Source organism: Drosophila ananassae, chromosome 2R (genome assembly GCF_017639315.1).
Source record: "Drosophila ananassae strain 14024-0371.13 chromosome 2R, ASM1763931v2, whole genome shotgun sequence".
Taxonomy (NCBI): domain Eukaryota; kingdom Metazoa; phylum Arthropoda; class Insecta; order Diptera; family Drosophilidae; genus Drosophila; species Drosophila ananassae.
In genome coordinates, this window is record NC_057928.1 from 6871123 (window position 1) to 6896444 (window position 25322).

At 50.9% G+C, this 25322-nt stretch overlaps 3 protein-coding genes across 13 annotated transcripts; all 3 read right to left on the bottom strand.

Moving 5' to 3' along the window:
* Nucleotides 1–343: 343 nt before the first annotated feature.
* LOC6493756 (cat eye syndrome critical region protein 2 homolog) lies at nucleotides 344–14534 on the bottom strand. Of its 8 annotated transcripts, none has more exons than XM_032454839.1 (10): nucleotides 14437–14534; nucleotides 13201–13340; nucleotides 13042–13130; nucleotides 12304–12980; nucleotides 12044–12241; nucleotides 10256–11431; nucleotides 9231–9767; nucleotides 9039–9169; nucleotides 4811–8983; nucleotides 344–4750 (listed from the first exon to the last, which is right to left on the bottom strand). In XM_032454839.1, the coding sequence occupies exons 2-10, from the start codon at nucleotides 13226–13228 to the stop codon at nucleotides 2115–2117; spliced, it is 9645 nt and encodes a 3214-aa protein (XP_032310730.1). In that variant the 5' UTR covers nucleotides 13229–13340; nucleotides 14437–14534; the 3' UTR covers nucleotides 344–2114. The 8 variants fall into 8 exon arrangements, 6 of the variants coding, with proteins under 6 accessions (XP_032310730.1, XP_032310733.1, XP_032310732.1 ...); XM_032454842.1 differs by lacking the exon at nucleotides 14437–14534 and adding an exon at nucleotides 14298–14430 and having other exon boundaries at nucleotides 9045–9169; nucleotides 9231–9368; XM_032454841.1 differs by lacking the exon at nucleotides 14437–14534 and adding an exon at nucleotides 14298–14430 and having other exon boundaries at nucleotides 9231–9368.
* Nucleotides 14535–15375: 841 nt separating this feature from the next.
* On the bottom strand, nucleotides 15376–25299 carry LOC6493755 (sentrin-specific protease 6). 4 transcript variants are annotated; one of them, XM_032454717.2, is made up of 9 exons: nucleotides 24674–25299; nucleotides 24151–24211; nucleotides 23346–24044; nucleotides 20849–23278; nucleotides 20675–20786; nucleotides 17876–17994; nucleotides 17586–17814; nucleotides 16058–17517; nucleotides 15376–15997 (listed from the first exon to the last, which is right to left on the bottom strand). In XM_032454717.2, the coding sequence occupies exons 2-9, from the start codon at nucleotides 24199–24201 to the stop codon at nucleotides 15680–15682; spliced, it is 5418 nt and encodes a 1805-aa protein (XP_032310608.1). In that variant the 5' UTR covers nucleotides 24202–24211; nucleotides 24674–25299; the 3' UTR covers nucleotides 15376–15679. The 4 variants fall into 4 exon arrangements, with proteins under 4 accessions (XP_032310608.1, XP_032310607.1, XP_001958378.1 ...); XM_032454716.2 differs by having other exon boundaries at nucleotides 24127–24211; XM_001958342.4 differs by having other exon boundaries at nucleotides 24121–24211.
* On the bottom strand, nucleotides 18463–20219 carry LOC26514721. The gene is made up of 2 exons (XM_014910171.3): nucleotides 19587–20219; nucleotides 18463–19534 (listed from the first exon to the last, which is right to left on the bottom strand). Exon 2 carries the CDS (start codon nucleotides 19500–19502, stop codon nucleotides 18672–18674), a length of 831 nt encoding a protein of 276 aa, XP_014765657.1. The 5' UTR covers nucleotides 19503–19534; nucleotides 19587–20219; the 3' UTR covers nucleotides 18463–18671.
* Nucleotides 25300–25322: the final 23 nt, after the last annotated feature.

Genomic DNA, 25322 nt, shown 5'->3' on the forward strand with positions numbered 1-25322 from the left:
TCAAATATAATTGGAAAAATAGCGAGTTGACCTCGCCTAACCAACCGATTCAAGTTCTGACTTAATTTCTGGCCGTGTAGATTCCAGCCCCTAGACTCCATCCACTAGATGGCTAGCTGGCTGGGTGGGAGTCTGCAATCGCCTGGGTCTGGGAATTGGAAACTGGGAACACGGGCTGGTGAAGGGCAATCCCACTTAACGTGGCCCGGTCCGGACAGCAATTGTATGCAAATGAACGCGTGCCGTGTCGAGAGAGCGTCAAATTGCATTATAATTGCTCGCTCGGATGCTGGCTGGCGAAATTGGCGAATTATTACCTTCAATGGAGCAGAGGTTCTTCGGATTTCGTACAATATGCAATAGAATTCTTTATTGTAATTTACTCTGGTTTTTGCTGACGTAGCCTATACATACAGATTTATGTATAATGTGTGCACTCGCTGCACTTACTGCATATAATATATATGTTTGTATATATATAATTTATGTATACATATTAGTTATTAATATAATATTTTAGCTTGTGGTTCTTTAAATATGTTTGTTGCTGCTCTTTATGCTCTAGGTACCGCTTTCTCTCCACATCTCATCCATCTCATCCTTTTTATCAACTAGGTTATCGTAAAGAATTTTTAAATATATGTACGTTTGCAAAACGAAAGCTTTAACAACTTAATCGAATACGGGTTCTTTTGTTTTTGTTTTTCTTTTTTCACTAAATATATATATATGAATTTATTTATTTATCGTTATTATGGGATTTCGGTTTTATGCGTTTCCTTCTTTTTAACGGCGACTAAGACACTTTTTCATTAATTTGATAATTTTGAATTGTTCTGCTTTCCTCGACCGATTTATACACCGTTTAAAGCTACACTTTTTGAGTTGTTTTCACTGTCTGTTTTTTTTTTTATCGGTTTTTTATGTACAGCAATTAATATTTTGTTTGGGAGGGGGTGTGGGTGATGTGGCGGAATGTTGCACATAGGTTGAATCGGTTTATTTTTACTTGATGGGTGGAGAGGGGACTTTATATTAAATAGACGTACTTTCCACTTAGAATATGTAACAAAAGTTTATACATCTGCTTGGCGTTCTACAACTAAAGGTATCTTCTCTCTTCGATTTGTAGTATTTAAGTTTAGGTTGTGTTGCGAATCTCTTCGATCAGTTTGATTAATAAATATTTCAACAAATTGCCCGCAGCACGAATCGATAATAGCTATAAAGTCGTATTACATAATCAATATTAATAAAATTAATAATCGTAGTTCTTTACACGTTCTACAGCTACGAGTTAAATTCTGGAAAAACTAAAGTCTAATTATAGTCTGGGGAGTTAGCTTTAGAGCAATTCTTTGAATTTCTGCATTTCCTTTCCTTCGCTTCGATTTCGCTTCGTTCCTTTGTTAAGCATTTAAAACAAATTAAGTTCAATTAAATTAAATTAGAGGCCTAATCGACTACATCTATTAAAAGTAATTGTCATTAACAGAAGGCTTACAACTAAAGACTTCTATGAAACATACTTAGACCAACAAAACTTTCTAATTAGGCGTGCCCAAGGTCCAGGGCGCAACTGCAGTCAAGAGGAAACATTGCACAAAAGAAGTGGTCGTAGTACTACGGATCACGGATGATGAAAATTAGGGACGACGCACCAGGCTGGGCAGTGGAATTCGAGTCTCGCAAATGAATATCAAATATCAGTACTTAAAAATCGCGCTCCGGACGATCGGCAAAGTGGCTTCTGCCCTTCGTATTTTCATTTTCGAAAGCGATCCGGGATTGGATTTAATAAAATAATAAATATAGCGTTCAAATAAAAAAATAAAAGCCCTTTGAACTTCAACGAGCGGAATTAAATACAAAATAAAAAAGACCGCCAAACAAATATTTAAAAACGAAAATAAAATTCAGGCGTGTGCTAACCCCTTTGGAACCACTCGGCCCCTGTGGCTGAAACCTTTCTAATCCCAGAGATCCTATTCCCAATCTCATCGCTGTGTAGCTGCCGTCGAAGACGCTCCTGTTCCCGATGTTCCGACTGATCCAGTGGCCGCCCCCGTCAGTTCGTCTCCTTGGAGATCCACGTTGGCGGCACTGGCGTACTGCTAAAACCATGATTGCCGGTTAATGTCATACGGCTTGGGCATGCCCAGCGTGGCCCGTTGATAGGCCGACGGCGGCGGCGGCGGTTGCCCGTATCCGGCTGCTGCCGCCGCCGCCGCTGCCGGCCCGCCCAGCAGACTCTGGTTGAAGATCATCCGGGAGTGGAAGTCGTCGCGCCGCAAGTACTGCTGATACAACTGCGAGTTGGGGTCCCCAAATGGATATGCTGCTGCTGCCGCGGCTGCCCGCGTGGAAGGATGTGCTGCCGCCAGGAACGGATACGATCCGGCAGCTGTATTTAGTGGGTTTTGACTCGAGTCCTTGGGATTAGCACCCGGATTGGGGGCTGCTCCACTATGCGCTGGCGCCGGCGGCATATAGTAAGGATTGGGTGCGTCTCTAAACTGGTCCAGATAGCTACTGGCTGCCGCCGCTGCCGATTGATCCCCATACAATCCCAGGGCTCCTGGTGTAGGAGCGAAATTAAAGGCACTGCCCGGAACCATTCCCGTGGAAGTCTTCAGCGAAATGGCAGCCGCATCGGCCGCCGTTTGGTTGGCATTGCCCGAACCTGTCGCCGGCGTGGCTCCTGTGCTGGGCACTGGTGAGGACACTCCGCCGGATTTCAGGCCCGCGTATAGTTGGAATCCTTGGTGCAGCGCCTGCGAATGCGTGGCAGAATTGTACTGCGGCATGGTCTGGTGCTGCTGCTGTTGCTGTGCCTGTTGCTGCTGCTGCTGTTGTTGCTGCTGTTGTTGTTGCTGCTGCTGGGCCGTGGCCACTTGTTGCTGCTGTTGGGCCTGCTGTTGTTGCTGCTGCTGCTGTTGTTTTGCAGCGGCAGCCGCTGCCTCGGCTTGGATTGTTGCTGCCTTCTTTTTCCTTCCTCTTTTTGCCGGAGCTTTGACTTCGGCAGGCGCAACTTGCGGTTGTGGCTGCTGCTGCTGCTGCTGTTGTTGGGGCTGCTGCTGTTGCTGCTGCGGCTGGTGCGCGGGATTGTTGTTACCGGGAACATAGTTACCCGGCAACTGCTGCGCTGGATTGCCGTAAGCCGTGGCCGCTGCACTCGAGGCACTGTACATGTGGGCCGCCGGCGGCATAGACTTGTCGAAGTAGTTGCCGGCATAGCCCAGCATTGATTCCGTGAGGCTGTGCATCAGTGGGTTGCTGTAGGTCTGGGGCGGAGGCGGCGTGGGCTTGTTGTAGGCAGCCAAATGGTGGGTCTGGCTGAGATGATGCTGGTGAGCTGTGGATGGCAGATGCATCATGTTGCTGTTGGCATCGCCGCCCGAAGCAGCCCCCGCCGACTGGGCAGCGGCTGGTTTCTCGACCGTTGTCGGCTGCTGTTGCTGCGTGGCGTTGTAGTTATGGTTCATCTGCGCCTGCTGTTGCTGGTAATTGTGTTGCTGCGGCGGCTGTTGCTGTTGCAGGGTCAACTTCTGCGCCTGCGTCTGCTGCTGCTGCTGCTGTTGATAGTTCTGATTGTGGGCCGTTTGTAGCTGAGTCAGATGCGGCTGATTCAGCTGCGCCTGTTGCTGGTTACCCTGTTGCTTGTTGCTGCTGGCTTGGGGAGTTTGTTGTTGTGGCTGCTGCTGCTGTTGCTGCTGCAACTGGCAACTGTTATCCTTGCCAAAGTCCTTGGGGAAACCCATGGCCGCCGCTCTGTTGTACATCTCAAATGCCTTGTCGGGCGCTATGTTGCCCAAAGGCTTCCCGAATGCCATGGAACCCAAGAAACTGTTGAACATTTGCTGTTGTTTGTTTATCAGGGATTGCGTTTGGTTATGGGTCTGTTGCTGCTGCTGTTGCTGTTGCTGTTGCTGCTGCTGTTGTTGCTGCTGTTGTTGCTGCTGAGCTGCAGTCTCATCTATTTTCGCCAATTTGTTTACAGAATTACCACTGTAGTCCATGCCCATTTCCTCGCCAGGTCTTTTCAGAGGGTTGATCAATGTCTCCGTTTTAGGAGGCTGCTGAATTTGCTGCATAAAAGTGGCCATGTCGCTGCCGTAGCTTGGCGGCACAATCTTTTGAAGCTGCTGCTGCTGCTGTTGCTGCTGGGTGTCCACTGCATCTGCTGCTGCCGCTGCATTGGCTGCTGCATTGGTCGACTGGTACTGCGCGTATGTTGGGTATTTCGGCTTCTGTGCCTGTTGATGCCCCAACACTTGTTGCTGCTGCTGTGGCAGAATCTTTGGCTGTTGCTGCTGCTGTTGTGGCGTCTGCAATTGCTGCTGCTGCTGTTGTGGCGCCTGCAATGGCTGCTGCTGCTGTTGTGGCGTCTGCAATTGCTGCTGAGCTTGCTGTGTTGCCTGCAACTGCTGTTGTTGTGAAGGCGTCTGCAAGAGCGACTGCTGCTGTTGGGTCGCCTGCAACTGCGGCTGCTGCTGTTGTTGCCCAGTTGTCTGTTGCTGTTGTTGCACCTGATTGGTAGGATTCGTAATGCTGGGGGGCAACAGGCTTCGACTGAGACTCCAGTCGTTGTTCGGCTTAGTAATGGAGGCCGTGGAAGATGCAGAGCTTGGCAAGGGATTAATCAAAGTGGCTGGATTGTACAGAGAGCGCTGCTGCTGCTGTTGCTGCTGCTGATGTTGCTGTTGCTGGTAGCCCTCGTGAGAGGTACCATATCCGTTGTTGCCCAGAGCTGCAGATAGACCAAGAGGTAAACGTAAAGCAGAAACCACTTTAGAAAGTGAAGACTCACCCGTCGATGGCACGGAACCTGATGCAGGTTGAACTGGAGCCACCACCGGAGGCTGAACTTGTTGCTGCTGTTGCTGTTGCTGAGGTTGCTGGTATGGCGACAGCACCGGCTGCTGATACGGCGAGTGCTGCTGCTCCGCCGGAGACTGGGCCAGCGGAGTGGGAGGCTGAGTGGCTGCCGAGGAGGCCGGAGAGTCCACACTGCTCGGCATGGGACTGTGGGCCTGTTGGTGGGCGGCCGGACTGTGCGACGACTGCTGCGAGGACTGCTGCTGCTGGGCCGCGGGCGGATGATATGGTGAGTGCTGCTGCTGGTGGTAAGGCGACTGGCTGTGGAAGGGCGAAGGCTGCGTCGACTGAGACTGTTGCGGGGTGGTGTACGGAGAGGTCTGCGGCTGCTGGTACGGCGAGTGGGGATTCGGGGTGCTCGGACTCATCGAGGAGTTGTAGTCCGACTCCTGGGATCGCGGCTGCTTGTACTGATCGTAGATGGGCAGAGGCGACGTGGAGGAGTAGGCGGGTGTCTTTGACGCTTCCGAGCCGGAGGGATTGTAGCTGTTTCCCCCTCCGTACGGAGAAGTTCCGCTCAGATCGGGAGTGGAGACATTGGGCGACGAGGCGGAGGAGTAGATGTGCTGGGAGTATTGCGGATATGGGGAGTTCATCTCCCTGGGGCTGCAGCTCTTGTCCGGACTGCTCTTGGTCGTGGTGTCCTGGTAGAAGCCCACTTTGATGGCTCCGTTTAAGGGGTAGGGCGACGCAGGCTTGCCCATATCATCGTTTGGCTTTGGCGACACCATAATGGGCGACGCTCCGATGGGGGAGGCCCCGATCGGAGAGGTGTACGAGCCCGCTGCGTAGGACCCGTATCGTTCATCGATGGCGATTCTCGGCGAGTCCGGGTCCTGGCTGAAGGAACTTCGTTCCGAGTTTGTGCTTCCAGTGCTCGGTTTCCTCTGGCGCATGACCGTCGGCAGCGAAAAGTTGTCACCGGCCGGAGAATGGGCCGGAGGGGCCACCTTGCTGTCGCTGTTCGAGTCCTGCAGGCTGGACTGTTGCTTCTCCTCGTCCTCGGACTTCTTGCTCACCTTCGGGCCACCGAAGGCCTTGAGCCAGGCGCTGAGATTGGGCTTCTCCTTTTGACCTGCTTCCGATTTCGGCGCCTCTGAGGATTTGGCGACTTTACTTAGTTCCAGCAGAGCTTCGAAGGGTTTCGGGGGGTCCTTGTTCGGAGTTGTTGGTGCCGAAGACTCCTCTGGCTTCACCTCCTCACTGGGACTCTCGTCTTCGTCTTGGGACTTCTTGCCCGCCAGCTCCTCCAGCGTCTTCCCCAAGGCAAAGTCCTGGGTCTTGATTACGGTGCCCAGACTGAGCTTCGGAGCGCCGTCGCTTGTTTCCGTGATCAGGGCGTTCTTTGGTTCCTTGACTGAGTTGGCGCCAACATTCGAGTCGCTGCTCTCTTCGGTTGCTTTCCCCGCCACGACGTTTTGGATAAGATTCCCCTTCGCCTTGCCGGGCTGGAGCCTCTCGATGGTCCTCATTATATTGCCCTTGGCCTTCACCTGCTGGGCCTGCGCCGCTTGGGCCGCCTGCTTTTCTTTCAAGGACTTCCGCTTCGCCTCCTTGGCCATCTGCTGCTTGATGTGCGGCGGAGGTGGCGGGTTCAGGAGCAGCTGCGTGGTACCGTGCTCCTTGGGCTTCGACAGGGGCATGAGAGGTGGTGGCGGTGGCGTTGGCGTGGGAGTGTTCGCTATCGGCAGGGGAGTGGCCATCGAGTTGATGGAGCAACTCGAGCTGGAAGCAGCCGTGGCAGATGTGCTGCCAATGGAGTTTCCGGAGTGCATCGAATGTGGCGGAGTTCCGCAGCTGCTGCTCACACTGCTGGCCGTTGGAGCCGCCGATTCGGACTCGGACTTGATGACCGGTTCCTTGGGATCGCTCACCAACTCGTTGAGTGCCTCGGCCAGCTTGGTTGGCACCAGCTCGGCCTTTGACGCGGCCAGGGCCACTGGTCTTCTGAAGTCCGCTGCATCCAGCTTATTGCCGATTCCAGAGTCGAAGTCGTCCAGGAGAGTGTAGCGGGACGGGGAGTTGCTAGCCGAACTGAACTCCGTGAAGCGCGGCGTGTGCTCCAGCCAGCGGTTTATGTCCTTCAGCGTCTGCTCCGTTTCCACATCGAGGGCCGCCAGGTTAGTGTTGTTGTTGGTCTGCGGCTGGCCTGCCTTCTGGGCAGCCTTCTTGTTGGCCGCCTTCTTGCCGGTGCCCTTCTCCGGTGGCTTGTCGGCCGGCTTCGGAGGCGGAGGCATTTGCTTGTCGGGCCTTTTCTTGGGAGCAGCTTTGCCGGGCGCCTCCTTCGATTTACTCGCTGGGGTGGAAGCTGCCGGCGTAGGGGCTGATAGTTCCTTGACTGATTCCGATATCAAGGGAGGCGGTGGTGACTTCTCCTTTGCTGGCTTCTCCTTCACTGGCTTTTCCGCCTTCTCTTTCGATTGCTCCTCTTTCTTTTTTGATTTCTCGCTGTGCTTCTCGGAATCTGTTTTCGACGCCTTCTCCGGTTTTTCCGGCTTTTCCGACTGCTCCTTCGATCGCTTTTGGTCCTTGCTCTTCCTGCTGCGCTTAGGCTCCGCCGGTTCCGCCGGGGACCTCTCCCTTTTCGTTGATGTCTTTTTGGTCTCCCTGGAGTTTTTGGTGCTGGCCGGTTTGGTGTCCTCGGCGGGAGCTAGCGAGTTGGAGGCGCGACTTCGTCGGTACTTAATCACGTCGTACTTGTCCATGAATGGCAGCAGCATCTCCAGTTCCGCCTGCTCGGCGGCGGCCGCCGCAGCTGCTGCCGACAAGGCCGACTCCTCCTTGCCCTTCTTCCGGGACTTATCCTTCTCCTTTTCCTTATCCTTATCTTTGCTTTTGTCTTTATTCCTTTCTTGGCTCTTTTTATCCTTTTCCTTTTCTTTTTTTGAACTTTCTCCCTTCTTTCCCTTCTTGGAAATGGGAGCAGCATGCTCTGGGGAGCTGGCCCTACTGTTGTTAAGAGATTTAAAATCGCCGTCAGCGTCGCGGACTCGGTCCGCGTCTTCGTCATCTTCCTTATGCCTGGGCACCTTCTTCACGGTAGTCAACAGCTCGGAGAGATCATCGTTAAGGGCACTTTTTGAGTATTTCTTGTGGAGATCAACCTTGAAGGGCGACATGCTGCGCGATCGCGAGTCATCCTCGTCCCCGTCCGCACCACGTACGTCTTCGTCGTCATCCTCCAGCTCGGCGGCCGACTCGGCCAGCGCCGCTGCCGCAGTTGGCGGCAGTTGCTTCTTCACATCCACGTCGGATATGTCACTCTCCGCCGAGTCCTCCTTCGCCTTGCGCGCAGCTTTGGACTTCCCCTTCGCCTGCCGCTTTGTCGGCGATGTTTTCACCTTCGATTCCGCGGGCACAGACTTCTTCTTCTGCGCCGCAATCGTCCGCGCAGTGGGCTTCATGAGGGACTTGGTCTTGACCAGGGACAGGTGTTCGTCGTCGCTGGAGTCGTCGCTGGGACCAGAGTCTAGGTCAGATTCGGGTTCCGTTCCGTGAGAAGACTTCTTGGCCCCCTTTTTGGTCTTTTGCTGTTGCTTTCCCGGCTTGCTGGAGGACTTTTCGCCTTTCAGCTTGCGGCCTCGCTTGGACGAGGACGAGTCCTTATCCTTGTCTTTCTCTTTGTCCTTTTCTTTGTCTTTCTCCTTTTCTTTCTCCTTCTCCTTGTCCTTATCCTTCTCCTTATCCTTTGCCAATTTACCCGCTTTGCTTTTCTTGCTGAGAACAGGCGGAGTTGGCGGAGTGGGTTCCCTCTCCGCCTCCATGTCCTCGTCATCGGTGTCGAGGTCCGCCTTGCTCTTGGTTTTCTTTTTGCGCCGTTTGTCCTTCTCCTTGCGCTTGCGTTTCTGGACCTTCTGGGCGGCTTCCTCCCCGATGTCGCTCTGATCTTCCTCGGGGCTGCTCTCCGGCCGGCCCACCACGTCCTTTTCCGCCTCCTCTTTGGTCTTCTTGCTGAAGTACTTCTCCCGAAAGACATTCATCTTGGAATCGGCGGCGGGGTAGCTGAGGTTCGGATCGTCGTCGTCGTCGTCGGACAGATTATCGAAGTACTTCTTAGTGGCCTTCTCGAAAGCATCCTGCAGATTGTTGACCATCTCCGTGTACTCTGAGGGGGTTAGGACTTTGCATTAGATGGAATAGGAGGAGTTGGTCACTGTTACCATTACCATTGTTGTGCCCATTGTACAACCTGCAGTTGTTTACAATCAAGCGAAAGTCATTACGAAATTCACTGAACTTGTGATACTCTCCACTGTCCAGCTTGTCCTCCATCTTCAGCAAGTCCATGGGTCTGTAAGAGGACATAAGAGCGCCTTAGAATATGAAAATGATGGGTTAGATAACCGCCTTACCTTCGGATGATCGAGTAGTAGCGAGGTGCTATATCCTCTTCAACGGGATCCATAAACGGCCAGGCATCTCTGTGGTTCTTGACGTAGACGAGCACCTTGTGCATCCCGATCTGCAGGACCTCCTCCGTTTCGGTGAAGCTAAGAATATTCGCATGATTTGAGGAGGAGTTGTACGTTGAGTGGTTGTTTGGTGTGTTTGCTGTCGTTTCTGGTGTTGCTGAGGTGTGGTTGTTGTTGTTGTTGTGGTTGTGGTTGTGGTGGGTTAGGGAGTGGTGCGATTTGGATTTGTGTTTATTACTGTTATGGTTAGTGGAATGATGGTGGTGATGATGGTGGTAGTGGTTATGGTGGTGATGACTATTTTGATTATGATTCGAATTATTATGATATCCGTGCGACGTTGCTGTTGATGTTGTTGCTGCTGCCGTCGTTGACTGGCTGTTGTTGTTGTTGTTGTTGTGCTTATGGTTGTTGTTGTTGTTAAGGCTGCTGTTGTTGTTGGTGGTGGTGGTGCTACGGTTGCTACTATTTACATGGCTACATTATATTTTTTTTTTTTTTTTTTGGGAGTTTGATGAACAGTCGGAATGTTTTTTGTTTTTTTTTTTTGGCGGGTAGGTGGGCACAAAAATTTACAATAACAATGATAAAATGTTAATCAATTAATCACATTATTTACAGATCGATGGGTGAGTAGATGGAAGGAGAGAGTAGCATGCGAAGCTTAAACTAAATTTCGACTAAATAGCATGAGGGGGACAATGGAGAAGGGTCCACGATCCCAGCAAAGACCGCAAACACAATAATCAAAATCAACAACAGTACTAGGGGGCTGCATCGGGATGGAATTGAAATCATAATTTTATTTATAAAATAAGGAAAAATAAGGAATCTCTTTATAGACATATCCTCCATCACGATGCAGTCTCCCCCTTTTTCAGCAAGCAAAAGCTCAAAGAATGTTTCCAGAGTAGACTTAATACTATTTTCTCTACAAAGTGGAGGGCCTCCTCCAGCCGACTTACTCATCGCCGCTCTTGTCCGAGTAGGCTCCGCTCTGGCGCTCTGCTTTGCTCGAGGACGAGGACGCAGAGGACCCAGCCGTGGACTTCTTCGATTTTCCCGCCGCCTCCGCTTTGCTGAGGCTGCGCTCCGCCTTGTCCGCCGCCTTGCTGCTGTTCAGGACGGCCTTCTGCTTCTTGGACCGCACTGTGCTGGCGGCGCTGTTGGTGTTGCTGCTGTTGCTGGTGCTACTGCTGCTCTGTGCCTGTTGCTCCTGCTGTGACTGTTGCTGCTGCGCCGGCTGGCTACTTCCTGCCGGTATGAAGATGTTGCCCGTCAGCGAACTGAGGGAATTGTTTGTCTGCCGGCCCGGCAGTTTTACATTCGCCGCTGGCGCCATTGAGGCAGCTACTACGGATGGTGCTGGGGTTTCTGGTGGTTGCTGCTGGTGCTGCTCCTCGGCCTCCTCGACTTCGCTGTCATGTGCCAACGGCGAGGGCAAGTCAAGATCAGCGATGCTCGTGGCAACAGCAATGGCAGCCGAGTTGGTGTCCAGGAGCTGAAGCTGCCTACAGAAGTTCTCCTTGTCCTCGGGACTTAGAGAGGTTTGTGGTGCCTGGCTGGACTCTGGCTGCTGCTGCTGTTGCTGCTGCTGGTGGCCACAGCGTCGTCGGCTGCTGGCACTGCTGTTTGTGTTGCTATTGCTGTTGCTATTGTGGTTGTGGTTGTTGTTGTCGTCCTCCGGTTCGTCGGCCTCTGAGGCATGCTTGTGTCGCCGGCGATGGTGATGGTGATGATCTCTGTCGCGATCTCTCTCCCGATGGCGCTTCTTCTGCTTCTTACCCGACTTTTTCTTCTTGTGGTGGTGGTGGTGGTGTTGATGATGATGACGGTGATGGTGGCTCTTGCTCTTTAATTCCGGAGGCGTTTGGGGTGACCGAAAATCGTTGCCGCTTGCTGAAGCCGCTAGTGATTCCTCCTGGTGCTCCTCCTCCCGGTGCTCTGGCTCTGGTTCCTGCGGCTGCTCGGGGTTCTGCTGCTCCTCGTCGTCGTTTTCTGGCGCCTCCTCGTCTTCGTTTTCTGGCGTGAGGCAGAAGGTTTCCCTGTGGCACAGAAATTCGCTCGAATTAGTTGTGGTTGTTCGTCTCAGGGAGCTTGCGTATGTGGAAATACCGCTAGCCGTTGAAGTCGATTGCGATCTGGATGCGAGAAATAAATAAAATAAGGGGAAATCCATTTAATAAATACATCTAATACTAGGCGATTCTCGAGTGATGGTTGGATGGCAATGTTGGAGCTCTCCCTGTCTGTGGCTGGTGAGTTAAATGCGATTGAAAACTCAACGTAAATCGAACGTAAATCATAAGGTGGTCGAATATCAAATGTAAATATATCAGAAAGCATGCTTACAGATCTTTTTTGAAAACGAAATCCAACCAATTCTCCCATATACAAAACTAAATGATGGGTAAACTCAAATTAAGTGCTGCTCCTCGCTCCGATCGTCATAGTTCCGGGCCTCGCTACTCGAACACGCAGATGCTTGGCTTGATGCTTGGTGGCTTGATTTTCGATTCGATTTTGGTTCGGCTGAGAGTGGTTCTGCTGACGCAACACAAATGGCAAGCGAAAAGTGTCGGGCTCAACAAATTATAAGTATACGGCAACTCAAAAGATCAATTGAAAACGTAACTCAAAGATGCTTTCGGTATGCGAGTGTGGTGGATGTCTGGATGTCTGTTTCGGTTGTGTCTGGTTCTGCTGTGTGGATGAGCTATCCGCCAGGCGGTTAGAATTTAGTTCGATCTAACCGTCTGCGTGTGCGTTGGGTCTGCTGTTGCTGTTGCTGCGGCTGCTGCTGCTGCTGCTGCGCCGGCAGTGCTACCCAGTTAGCGTTCTGCCGTTCCTGGTAGAGATTCTCACGCTCGCGACGCTGGCGCTCCTCTTCCTGGCGCGCCTTTAGCTCGGCAAGGTTGCGAATACGGCTGGAGTTGCGCACTTGCAGGAGTCTATAATAATTAGTATTTTTTATTAAAATTCTGCATTATTTTTACACAAAAACTTCACTTACTTCCTGCGCCTCAAACGCTCACGCTCACGGAAAAGCTGCGGCAGCTTGGGCAAAAAGTTCTCATCAAGTATCTGGAATAGTTCGCGCTCCTTGGCGTTGGTGGAGGTCTTGAACTTGGCCGCCAAATTCTGCCAATCCTCCTCGGTAAAGCAGATGACCTGCCAGACGGTGCCCTTGCTACCAGCTCCACCCGCTGAAGTGAACGCTGCTCCGCCCACAGCCCCAGATCCAGATCCAGACGAGCCAGATGCTGCTGCTCCAGTGGCCTTGTCCTCACGATAGAGGCGCGTGCCGTAGAAGTACCAGTAGCCGGAGTTCTTTGCGTCGTAGCCGAGGGGCTCCACGCGCAGACTGTCCGCCTCTAAGTTGCTGAGAATGACCTGCACATCGGCCGAGTCGAGGCGGAAATGGCACAGGTCGTGCAGGATGTGCAGGCGCTTGCGCACGGGCAGCGACTGGAAGTCAACGTCCGTGTCGAAGTGGTTCTCGGTCTGGTGCAGGCGACACTGTTGGCGCAGGAAGCGACGCAAGAACATCTGATAGTTGCTGTGTGTGATTTCCTTGGCTACCGACTGTAGCGCATCGCAACCCTTCAGCAGGCGCACAATTAACTCGGGCACTAGGGCAACCTGATCCTCATCGCTGGTACCATCGGAGAGCAGCGCCGATTCGAGGTCCTGCAGGAGGAAAAAGTTGAATTAATCAAATCTAGTGGGAATAGTGGAGCGAAGCTGTTACCTCGATATCGATGTCGGGAAGATCAAAGGCGGAACTAAACAATGAACAGAAATGCGAAATACACGGTATCTCCCACCATGATTGAATGTCTAAAAAAAAAAAGGAAAAGTTAAATTTTTGTATTCTGGAGTGCTGGAGTCACAACGTAATCCAACTCACCCAATAGGCCAATGAAAGTAGAAACCATTTATGTATGCTTGCTTATTGGAAACTTTGCTCCTCTGCGGGATTGGATTCTGGACTAAAAAGAATTGGTGGTGGCTCTCTTTGGTTGCTTGCTGTCTGACGGTAAGTTCGGGCTGTTCGAACAAATAAAAGTTGTCGAGCGTTAACGAATTAGTTTCGAATTACAAACGACGAATGGCGGCAAAAAAAACAAAAAAACCAAAAAAAGTGCCATCCAGCACAAAAATACAGAAAAAAAAAAATATATGTGCAACATGTGTGTGTGCGTGGTTTGTTGTTCTAGCGGACCGTTATGTACACAAACATCTGTCTTTATCGCTTATCACAAACATTGCGATGCACTCGGGAGAGGTCGTGCGGTAGCGAGTGGGTGGTTGGTTGGTAGGTCAAAAGAAAGTACACGAGCACCCCTTTCGCGCGCTTATTTTCACGAAGCGAAAATCAAAACAGACTACCGACAGGCCGGAGATGCGTGCGCGAGAGCAGGACGTCACTAGGAGCGACGACCAATCACTGCACTTTTATTTTGCAATTATAATGTGTGTAAATTACACCGCAGTTGTTGTTGTTTTTTCCTCCTCGCTCCAGGCCAGCCAGCCAGCCAATCTCACGCGATTAACTATGGGTCTCTATTAGTTTCGGGATTGGGTTTTCAGGAAAGGTTTTTTGGGCGCGGATGTGCGGATGTGCGGATTTTCCAATTTCTCGATTTCCGAGCATGCGCCTTTTCTGCTTCTTTCTGCTTCTGCCCCGATGCCTGCGCCTGCTGGGCAGTGTGTATTTATTTTTATTAATACACGTATATATATTTTTCAGTTACGTGCGAAAATGTCATTTAACTCAAGAGACGCCCATTCGTCTTGCCCCTTTAGCTTTCCTTTCCCCCCTTAATTTCTTTTTTCACACAAACACACCAGCACACCAGTACACCACACACACACACGCACACACTCGGCCACTTTCGCACCAGAGGGGCTCCATCTACCCAAAAATTATTATTAATTGCTTCGCAAAACAACTCCGCCAACAACAAACACTCGGCGGGGCGACGGGCAGAATACTTTACTAACACTTTGCAATCCCGTTGGTTCCGTTAAACTCTATTTTCCGCTTTTTGCGCTCCTGCGTTAATTTTTATTTTCCTTCTGCGAGGCAGCAAACGCGGCGAAGAGCTATACAAGTATCGATAGGCTTAGCGATGGGACTCACCGATGAACGAAAGTTGTGCGATATTTTCAAATAATTCATTTATTCATTTATTTTGAGATAAAGATGATCATGAATGGTTGAGTTGAAGTTTCCATAATAATCAGGTTCCTGTCACGTCTAAATAAGAGCCTTCTAAAGTTCTGAGTATTTTGTATAATGAAAATAGACGTTTTAATTCATTATTGCTTTCCAATTTGTATCACCATCGTGCCATCGATACATCGATGACTATCACCCTTTAGCTTTTCGCCTTGCCATTTGGCTCCTCCTCCGACGTCCCATCCCTCACTTCTTCTTCACATTCCTTTCCTCCACATTCCGCTCGACCAGCTGTGAATCTAACCTTACTTTTTCACCCGCCAACTACATGGCGGCCGTGCATGTGTGTGTTGTTGTTTCGCATGGCCGTGTGTGCGTGTGTGCATGTCACCATGTAGGCCGCCATGTATATTACAGAACCTACATGGCATATATCGCGGGGAGAAGGGTCATAAATAAGAGATTAATTTAACAAAAGTAAATTCAACAACTTTAACAAAACACTTTTGAAAGTTTTTGAAGATTAACTTTTTCAACATCATCTCCTAATGTGATTGTATTAAAAACGCAATCAATTTGTACCGGTTTGCCTCTGGGAGTCCCACCATGTAGGTCCATCTACATGACGATTCTAGCCTACATGGTGGGACATGAGAAACTGGTTTGGGTAGACAGGGCGGACTTTACTCTCGAAAAAAATTAACTGCGGTGGTGCATTAGAAAAACCGCCCCATATACACATCCAAATTAAATTATTCGTGTGGAAGTTATCCCTTTTTTTAATAAAAAAAAAACCCAAAACCCAAAACATACGCATTTTTTGAAATAATTTTTAAAAAATAATTTTTATTTTTAATTTAAGCAGAATATAAATTATAATGGCATTGTAAACACTCGCAATGCAATCAAACGTTCAAAAATATGTTAACTTCTCTAGCAATTATTATAAAAGTGTTTATTTGTATTGTATTGCATACAAATGAATGTAGTCTTCTTGTTATATTTTAGTGTTCTCATCAAGTGGTGTCATTCCGCCTCCTCCTCCTTCTCGTTTATGAAACAATTGGAATTAATATGTACTCAATAAAATGACCGATGAGGTGTCTATTTACAAAGGGCGCCGCAACTGTGGCAGCTGTATGAGCGCGGGCAGGTAGGGCTTATGATCGGGATGTTCTCTCCTGAAGAGAGTAGTCGCTTCATGTTATGGTTCGATCTTCCGGATCTTCAGACTGCCGCTCGGACCCCGGGGACCTAGGTGAGTGGCGGTGCCCGGCGTGGAGTTCGTTCCCGTGGCCACCAACTGGGGAATGATGGTGTTTCCGCCGTTGCTGGAGTCCCCGTTGCCATTGCCGTTGCTGGGACTGGACAAGGATCCGTTCTGCAGACGCCGTTTAAGCACGAACCGCTTTCCCGATGTCGTCGTGGTCACGGACATCGTTGTGGTTGTTTTGGCCTCTGGCATCGGCTCCTCGTTCACGGGATCTACCTCCATCTCAGTAATGGCGTTGTTCTCGTCGTGCTAAGTGAGAAGAAGGAATTGTTAGAACTGAAATTATGGAAGCTCCCTTGGTGGACTTACCAGCTCACTCCCCGGATCCTCGTCGTCATGGCCCTCCTCCTCCTCAAACTCGGCACTTTCGGTATCCTCCGGATACTCCACCAGCTGCCCATTGAGAGTGGGAAACTCGATGACGGGCAGGATGCGTCGCTGCTGTTGCTGCTTGTCGCCCTCGTCCATCAGCTGCTGGATGAGATTGGCAATGTCCTCGCGCTTCTTCGTCACCGTAAGGAAGTCAAACCAGTTGGTCAGCTGCTTGATGGGCAGCCTGTAGTCTCGGATGGGGTCACTGAAGAAGTGCTCCACGTACTGCAGGAGGTACAGCCCGCAGTCGGTGAAGTTGTTTTGCTGCGGCACCTTCACGCAGTGACCCGGCATGTTGTCCTTGTTGAAGACGTGCGCCTGCGCATCCGGCTTCTTCACGCGGTACTCGCAGGTGAGATAATCTCGCAGAGTGGCTACCACCCGGCTCCTGGAGGCACCGGCCAGCGAGTCGAATATCAGGATGAGTGGCTGCTTGACAGCAGGCACGTCATCCTGTTTTCCTGCCCTCGCTGGCCCGCTGGATGCGGGCTGGGAAGTCGCAGTTGGTGTGCTGGTGGGAGTATTGGCAGCACTGGCTGCCGGTTCCTTGGCCGAATTCGAGTTCTCGCTGTCGTCCGAGGCCATGTCGCTGTCATCGCCCTCCGCCTCGTCCCTTTCGCTCTCGTCGTCCGCTATCCTGCAAATATTATCGGCCGTGAGGGAGGCCGGCAGCGCACCTCCGTCCCTCTTCGAGAGCGGGGTTATGGTCGTGTTTCCAATCTGCAGGGAAACCTTCTTCCCGCGCGGCCTCTTCAGCTGCTGCGGTTCCACGGGCTGGTTGGTATCGTAGGTAACAGGGCCCTTGAGGTTGGGGAAGCATATGATGGCTAGGAACCAGTGGGACTGCTCGTTGATGGGCACTATTATGAAGTCCTTGTCGAAAATGTCCACCAGCTTCGTCCACTTCTGCACCCTGGCGTGGCGCTTCTGGGCCGCCGTCTGCTTCATGTCAGCCGGGCGGGTCAGCGTCGTCAATCTCTTGTAGAAGAAGGTGCTGAAGATGTGCGTCCTCTCGCGCTGGGCCTCTGGGATCAGATTGTTGCGCAGCCACAGTAGGTAGAAGTCGATGATGATGTCGTTGAGGTACGACTCCTTTGTGAGGCACACATAGTCCTCCATGCGAATGCACAAGCTGCCGGTTCCCTTCGGTGGATACATCAGCAGATTGACCTGCTCGTCGGCTCTCAGCTGTCGCGAGGTGGGCTGCGTGCTCTTGTCCAGCGCCTTGCGATCCGAGTCGGCTATTCGCTCGAGGATCTCGGCCGCGTCCGTGGCTGAAATCTCGTCCAGGCAGCTGAACATGGACTTGATGGTCTCGCGGGCCGAAAGGGATATGCTGTCGAAGAGCAGGATCAAGCGCCGCGTGTGCACCGAGCTGTGTGACTTAAAGGGAGTGGCTGCAAATATAAATAAAATATATATTTATTACAAAATTATAATTTTTTTTTAACAAAAATTCACTTACGTTCATGCGGGGGATCGTCGGGCAGATGCAGCTGGGACTTGACGTACTGAGCGCAGGTTTTCAACAAGTAGAGCGTGACCAGCGGCTGCGCCTTGTCCACATTTCCGAAGTGTGCGATTACCTTGATTACCTCGTGCTTGTATATGTTGAGCGTGAACTTCTCGTCCTTGTCGTTCTCCTTGTCCTGCACAATGCCGGAGATTCGGATGCCCTTGGCGGTGAAGTAGATCTGTCGGCGAAAAAGTCCTATTATACACACGATTACTGCGGCGGAGGCTGAAAACTCTTACCGGCTCGGTCACATCGAAGCGGTAGGGCACCAGACGCACGGAGCAGCAGATCAAGGACGTCGAGAACTTCTCCGCCTCCTGCACGTCGGACAGATCAAGAACATCGCCGCGAGTAAAATCTGCATCACAATCGAGAAAAACACACACAAAACGGATATTAATAAATGGCATTTTTCGCATTTCTCTTTTTTCTATTTTCCTCGTGGCTGTCCGTCACATTTTTTTCCCCCGTCTGGCTCTTTCGCCCTTTTACCTTCGTTGTTCATGCTGGTGCCGGCGTGTAAACCGGTCGTCGCAAAAATTTTCCGTTAAAAACTAATTAAATTAAGCTATTTCGAGTCAAATCCGCGAAAATATTAAAATTATTTTACACAACGATGTGTTTTCACGCATTCGCTTTGTGCTTCTCCTTCTTCCTACTTTTTTTTTGCCAGCCACAAAAATGGCGTGGTTCCAGAAGCGCCCTCTGTAGGAAATAAAGCGTACCTGTCGCGAGACGGCATTGCCAGCAAAGACAACATTCCTATGCATTAGAGTTACCACCCGTTCGTAAATCACAAACCTAAATAAATCTCAAATAACAATACTTATTTGTGTATGTATGTTTGTATTTGTTTGGGGAACAAAAAAAAGCGGTTACAATTTATACCGAATTAAATATCAGTATTAGAAACGACAAAATTAAATATCCATGCATCCCATTACTTTTTGAAATTTAAAAAACTGATATTTTCTCCATAAATAGGTTTCCTCCAAATCCTTCTGCATAAAATCCTCCGATAACCGAGCTGTGCTCTTATAGCTCGGGATCTAAGGTCATAGAAGAATAGTCGATCGCCGCAAGACTCTCATTGGCCCGGGATCTCAGTTGTCTGGCCGACTCGTTTCCTGGGAATCCCACTCCAACCACAAAGTCCACATTGGGGTCCCGGTGCTCCACACACTTAAGGGTGGTGGTGCTGTCGAAGGGCACTCCGACCCGCTCGAGGAGATCCTTCACGGTGCAAGTCACCCGCGGCAAAGTGAAAGTTATCAGTCGCTTCTCGCCACTGGCCTGGAGGACCAACATCTTGGCCAGGTTTCCATTGCCCTCGGCTATGGCCCGCCGAGTTCGGTGGGTGCGTATGTGATGCGAGTGAACGGCATAGTTGTTCGTCGAGATTTGCTCCACTGGCGAGTGGTGAGGTGGTTCTCCAGCAGCGGCCACCTGCTGGCTGAGCAGTCTGCTCACCGAGAATCCCACTCTCACCACGAAGTCGATGCCATCTCTGTTGTGGTCCACGCACTGAATAATGGTGGTGTTGCGGTTGAAGCGCACGCCAAATCGGACGAGGAGATCGTGCACGGTGCAGGACTCCCTTGGTAGGGGAAAGTTCACCTGTCGCTGGCCGCCGTTGGACAGGATGATCAGCATGGTAGCAGTGCTCCTGTCGCGTTCGGGAAAAGTTGGTCGGTTTCTGACCAGCAGCTGCGACTGAACTTCATAGTTGTTGTGCGAAATCTGCAGCAAGCCCGAGTTTGGTGACGGTTGGGCCGGTTCATCGAGGGCTGCTGCTAATTGCTGCCCCTGGACCTGTCTTCCGCGCAGCAGAGGAGTGTATGAGCGTTTCGGCAATTTCGGTGCCATTTTAGTTCTGGGCGAAAGCTCTGGACTTGGTGCTGGAGAGGTGTTTCAGATGTAAAATGAACGCGCAACTTGACTAGTGTTTACTTGTTGAGGTGGCCGTTGTTGATGCTCTTCCTGGAACGCCGCACCGCAAGGATAGTAAGCAGTTAAGGTGCTTCCTTAGAAAACTTTCACGAGTTGCAGCTTTTTAGTGCCAGGCGTAGAAAATCAACTGCCTTGACTCAGAAGCGCCCTTCGATAGACCCGATAGTTATCGTTGCAAGGCACTGCCAGCATGAAAGGACTGCGTTTCATTAGAGCTGGGAATAGCTCGATTCCCAAATCGAATTTATCGATTATTTTGTTAGTGGAGATTTCAACACCGTTTTTGAGAGAATCTGTGTATGGGCCGACAGGAATTTGTTTGTAAAGTAAATTACTTCATAAAAGCAAGGCCAATTTTGATTATCTCTGATATTCCTATAGTTTAGTTTTCCTTAAAAACTACTATAAGAATTTTTTCGCCTTGAATTGTAACTGCCTTGAATCAGAAGCGCCCTTCGATAGTTCCGATAGTTATCGTTGCAAGGCACTGCCAGCATGGAAGGACTGCGTTGCATTAGAGCTGGGAATAACTCGATTCCCAAACCGAAATTATCGATTATTTTGGCTGACAGGAATTTGAACAGTAAATGACTTCGAAAAAGCAAGGCCTATTTGGATTTTTTCTGATATTCTTAAAGTTTAGTTTTCTTCAAAAACTACTAAAAGAATTTTTTCGCCACAAGGCTAAGAGTGGTGAGCATCAATCAGCAATGAGAAAAAATAAGGGATCTCTCTTTATTTTAAATAAATCGATTTTAATCGATTATTAAATAAAAATGGGTATCTGCACTGCTTAGCTCTTTCTTGCTTGACTTTTAAAGGCTTCTTTCCGAATAACCTCAGCAGTTAAGCTCTAGCACAGAACAGATTCTTTCCTATTTTCTAATTCTATTTCCTTATTCAACTATAGCCCAAGATTTTGTCCGATAACTATGTAATAAACAGGTAACTGAAGAACTACTTCCCAGCAAGTATTCGTACCGATATCACATATTCTTATAAGTAATAGGTGGTATTCTTACAATAGATTATAAATAAATATAGTTCCCATCCTTTAACTGAAACATATAAACAAGCAAAGTTCTTACCTTTGTACAGAGGTTCCTCATCGATTTCGGGGAGAGTTGGTTCACAGGCGAAAGAAGTGGACATTTGGTGCAGAGTGCCGTTGGAGTTTATTTTGGAATTGTTGGATGGCACCTGAGAAGAGACAAGGTATATCATAAAAAATCTACAAATATAAATAAAACAAGAATATTTACATTTCCAGAGTCAGCCCTTCCTTCGTCGGCATCGGCCTCATCCTCGCTGCTCAGAAGCACGACGGGATCTACTTCGGCCACACGTCTGCCTCCCCGGGATCTCCCTCCGCGCAAGGTTAGCGACCCTCTGCCACGGGGTCCCACACCAACTCCCGTGCCGTAGGTGACTCCGGCCAACTGTTTGTTGAAACGGGCCGCCGCCACCATTTCCCTCTTCTTTTCCACCACCACAGCTGACACCGTCGTGACCGGCTCGCTGGAGGTCGAGGAGGCTGGCGAGGAGGCGGCACTCGACTTGAGGATGTAGGATTTTCGTTTCGGGGGCTCCGAGAAGACGCGCTTGCAGCGATCACAGCGGGCATGATCCATTCCAGTGAAGCCGCACTGCTGGCAGACGGCCAGAAATCCGTCAATGAGCTTCCTGCTTGCCGTGGGACCGGACGCATTGGTTCCAGCCGTGGCAGCTGCTGGGGTGCTGGGTTGGTTGCCGGCAGAGGAACTGGCTGCCTCGCGTTTCGCCTGCTCGGCGGCTGCATTCGCCTGGGCGAAGGATGGCGAGACACTCGTGGAGTTGTTGGAAGCTCCGCCGGATTGGGGGTTACTTTCCGGCTGGCGGTTCATCTGCAGGCTCTCCTCAGCCCGGGAAATCAGCTCACTCGCCGATTCGTTCACAGAGAATCCCACTGTGACCACGAAGTCCACATTAGCACCCCGGTGCTCCACGCACTGGATGGTGGTGGTATTGTCGAAGGGCACGCCGACTTGCTCGAGCAGATCCTGCACGGTGCAGGACTCCCTCGGTAAAGTAAAGGTTATCAGTCGTTGTTCGCCGCTGGCCAGGATGACCAGCATTTTGGCACTGTTCCTGTCCCGATCGGCTATGGCCTGGCCAGCTCGGTTGTTGAGGACGTGCTGCGAGTGTATTTCGTAGTTGTTGTGCGAAGTTTGCTGCACGGAGGAGCCGGAGCCGGAGCCGGCACCTTGTTGGGTGCCGGATGGCTGCGGAACGGGGGCGGGAACGGGTGCTGGAACTGCTCGTTGAGGTTGCATGATCCTCGTTCCGAGTGGCAGTGGAGATTGCGTCAGCTTGGACGCAGGACGTATTAGGGTTCCAGCAGACGATGGCCGCAACGGCGACAGTCCCGGACTCGATCCGGCCACCGGTGCTGGGGAGGCTGTCAGTGTTGTCCGCTTCTTAAACTCGGCCAAGGTCATGCTGGGCCCGCTGGCGGAGCGCACCACTTGGCTGGTGTTCTGCACCACCTGCTGTTGCTGTTGCTGCTGCTGCTGCTGATCCTCCTCCTGGGAAGCAGTGTTTCCAGGATAAAACGTGGTCAGGGTGGTGCCCGATCCAATCTGCATGGGTTGCATCTGGATGGGAGCGACTGGTTGTATGGGGGGCGGTGGCTTTTGCTGTTCCTTCTTCAGCACGGCCGCCTGGATCCTCTCCTCCAAATCCATCCCAATGCTCCCAGATGGCTGGGGCGGAGCATTGGTGGAGGCCGCTGGAGTTGGAACGGGGGCGGGCACTGCTGAGGTCAGGGAGACCGGAGCTCTGTACCGAATCGGGGACTGTCGCATCATCAGCATGTGTTGCTGCTGCTGCTGCTGCTGCTGCCCTCCATCGGCGACCATGTGCGTCCGGTAGATGTGCCGCGGCTGCTGCTGCAGCTGCTGTTGCTGCGCCTGTCCGACGTTCGTGCTGATGGTGATCTGCTTCATGGGGGCCTGTGTCACAATCTGCATAGTCTGGCCCTCGGCTCCGCTGGCCTGCGCCACCACAAACTGAGCCCTGGGTCTCACGCCGGTCGGTCGCATTCCCCGGACGATGCCTCCTGCCACTGCTCCTGCTCCTCCTCCTCTCGGCCGCACTTGTCTCACGATAGCCGTGGGCGTCAGAGTGGGCCTGGTGGTGATTAAAGTCCCTGGCCTGGTCAGAACCGCTCCTCCTCGCGGAGACTTCGCTCTGAACGAAGCGCGAACTAACTGCGTTCCTCCTCCAGCGACCGAAGTGGCCACGAGTTGGGGTTGCTGCTGCGTGACCAGCTGCGGCTGCTGCTGCTGTTGCGGGCCCTGCGCCTGTTGCTGGGGTTGTTGTTGAGGCACTTTCTGAACTTGCAACTGCTGGTAGACAACGTTCTGGGTTTGCTGCGGCACCACGCGGGTTTGGACTAGGTGAGCTGTCTGCGCCGTGGCCTGCAGTTGCATCTGCTGCTGCTGCTGCTGGACTTGCTGCTGCTGCACCTGCTGCTGCTGAACGTGTTGCTGCAGGACGTGCTGTTGTTGCTGCTGTTGCGGGGAGGTGGCGTACACGACTCGGTTGTTATACGGATGGATGGCGGTGGCCTGGCGCATAATCAGCTCCTGGTGCTGCGGAGCCTGGATCAGAACTGGCTGCTGTTGGACAATCACGTGTGTGTTGTTTAGCATCTAAATGTTGAAAAAAATTTCAATTTTAGTGTCAGAAACTCATGGCCAACTTCGATTTGATACTTACACTGATGGGCCGCTGCTGCTGGGGCGTGGTGGTCATGCGGTAGACGATCTGCTGGTGCTGCTGCGGCTGCTGTTGCGGCTGGCTGGGCGATGTTTGCAGCTGCAGCGTTTGCGTCTGCTGCGTTTGCTGGTGCTGCTGCTGGGGGCTCTGCAGCAACTGGGGAGGCTGCGGACTGGCCTGAACCTGGTAGGAGGGCGCGTGCTGCTGGTACTGCTGCTGCTGTTGCTGCTGCAGCACTTGCTGCTGTTTCTTCTGCTGCTGCTGCTGCTGCATGTGCTGAACAATCGCGTTCGATTGCAGCACTTGCTCAGAAGTGTAATAAATCTGCTGCGTGTGCTGGAGGGCGGGCGGCTGCTGCTGGTGCTGAACGTACTGCTGTTGCTGTTGCTCCAGGTGCAGTTGTTGCTGCTGCTGCTGCTGCTGTTGCGGATCCTGCTGTTGCTGGTAATGGACCTGCTGCACTTGGTGCTGCTGGTGGTGCATCACGACTTGTTGTTGCTGCTGCTGCTGTTGCTGTTGTTGCTGCTGCTGCTGTTGTTGGTGTTGCTGCTGCTGGGCCACATCGTCGCCTCCTATGATGTGGTATGTCGGCGCAGGAGGGGCCTGGGCCGGTTGGTATTGCGCCGGAGCTGCTGTTTGGTACACCACTTGCTGCTGATCATTGAACACCAATTGCTGGTCATCCTGTAGGACCAGCGACTAAAATATATCGAAGTAAGAGAACAAAATCAATAAAATATGGATTCTATTGTGAAGGTAGGCTGATACTACTCACCCCCACCTCGTCTTGGGGCACTTGCACTACCTGCAGATCCGAGTAGACGGGCTCTTCGATGGGAACAATATACTGCTCCATTTCTCGCTACCTAAAAAGTAATAAAAATATATAGTTAATATTAAAATCCACTTTAAAATGGCACATTTTTTTAGCTTTAATTTCTTCCCAGACACCCAGATGTATAGGAATTGTGAAAGTAATTAACAAAAATATCTCTTAAACCTAAAAAACAAACAATCTTTAACAAGTGGCATTGCATTTCGGGTACACGAATATCTGCAAGATATATTTTTAACACAAATTTTTAAGCAAATTCATAAAAAGATACACGGACACCATTGTTAGGCCACCTTTGCTTCCCGACACTTTCCCGACCTCAAAAAAAGTAGCTTCTAACCAAAATCCAAAACATATTCAACTGCAGAGAGATGCAGATGTCCTACATTCTAGTTTCTCACATGGTTCCCTAATTTAAGGTGCAATTTATTATACAATTACGAGGCATTTCTTGTGCCTCATTTTTTGGCTATTTGCGGACACACACACACACCTCCGGACTTTCCAAAAACGCAACTGCGTGGGAGCCGCTCCTTTAGCTCAATCGTTTCGAATTCCTTCAAAAGTTAAAACATTATAAAACAGTTCCTTTGAACACACTTTAAACGCAATTGAGCATGGTATTTGCGTGAAAATTCCGACTTTCTTCGCGTTTTATTAAAACAGGCAGAATTAAATATGGCGTTTGCAGGGCAGCATTTCCACCACTCGCGACTGGCAATGCCAACAATGATGCGCGAGCGCCCCCTCGCGGCAGACACCCACGTCAGCTGTTTACAAACATTTTGCTGCGTTCCGTCTTGTGGCGCTAGTTTATCGAAGTGTGCCTTGCGCCGTCTTCTTCGTCTAATGTTTAGTGGTCCCTCTGTTTGGCATGTAGCCTGAATAAAGGGACCTCTATTCGAGCAGACCACTGGAGTTGCACTACATTCCATTAATTTTCGCGAATAACTCTCCATTCTTTTGATGAACTTGATTTTTGGCGACATGGTGAAGTTTTAAGGTAAAAGTTTGGGAATATCGAATTTTTTTGATAATTGATATCGCGGGTATGGTCACTGGGTGTTTTGTTGTTAGCAGCGCGCTCTTCCGAATTGGGGGAAGAAGAAGAGCCAACAACAACAGTGGGATAAGGGCTGGTA

Coding starts and splice junctions, on each gene's coding strand:
- LOC6493756 (XM_032454839.1), bottom strand. CDS start 13,228: ATGGTTTCTACTTTCATTGGCCTATTGG. Junction 9,170..9,230: donor TACTACTCGATCATCCGAAG/GTAAGGCGGTTA, acceptor GTCCTCTTACAG/ACCCATGGACTTGCTGAAGA. Junction 8,984..9,038: donor TGGGCACAACAATGGTAATG/GTAACAGTGACC, acceptor TAACCCCCTCAG/AGTACACGGAGATGGTCAAC.
- LOC26514721 (XM_014910171.3), bottom strand. CDS start 19,502: ATGGCACCGAAATTGCCGAAACGCTCATACACTCCTCTGCTGCGCGGA.
- LOC6493755 (XM_001958342.4), bottom strand. CDS start 24,201: ATGGAGCAGTATATTGTTCCCATCGAAGAGCCCGTCTACTCGGATCTG. Junction 24,045..24,120: donor TGCCCCAAGACGAGGTGGGG/GTGAGTAGTATC, acceptor GATATATTTTAG/TCGCTGGTCCTACAGGATGA. Junction 23,279..23,345: donor AGCAGCAGCGGCCCATCAGT/GTAAGTATCAAA, acceptor TTCAACATTTAG/ATGCTAAACAACACACACGT.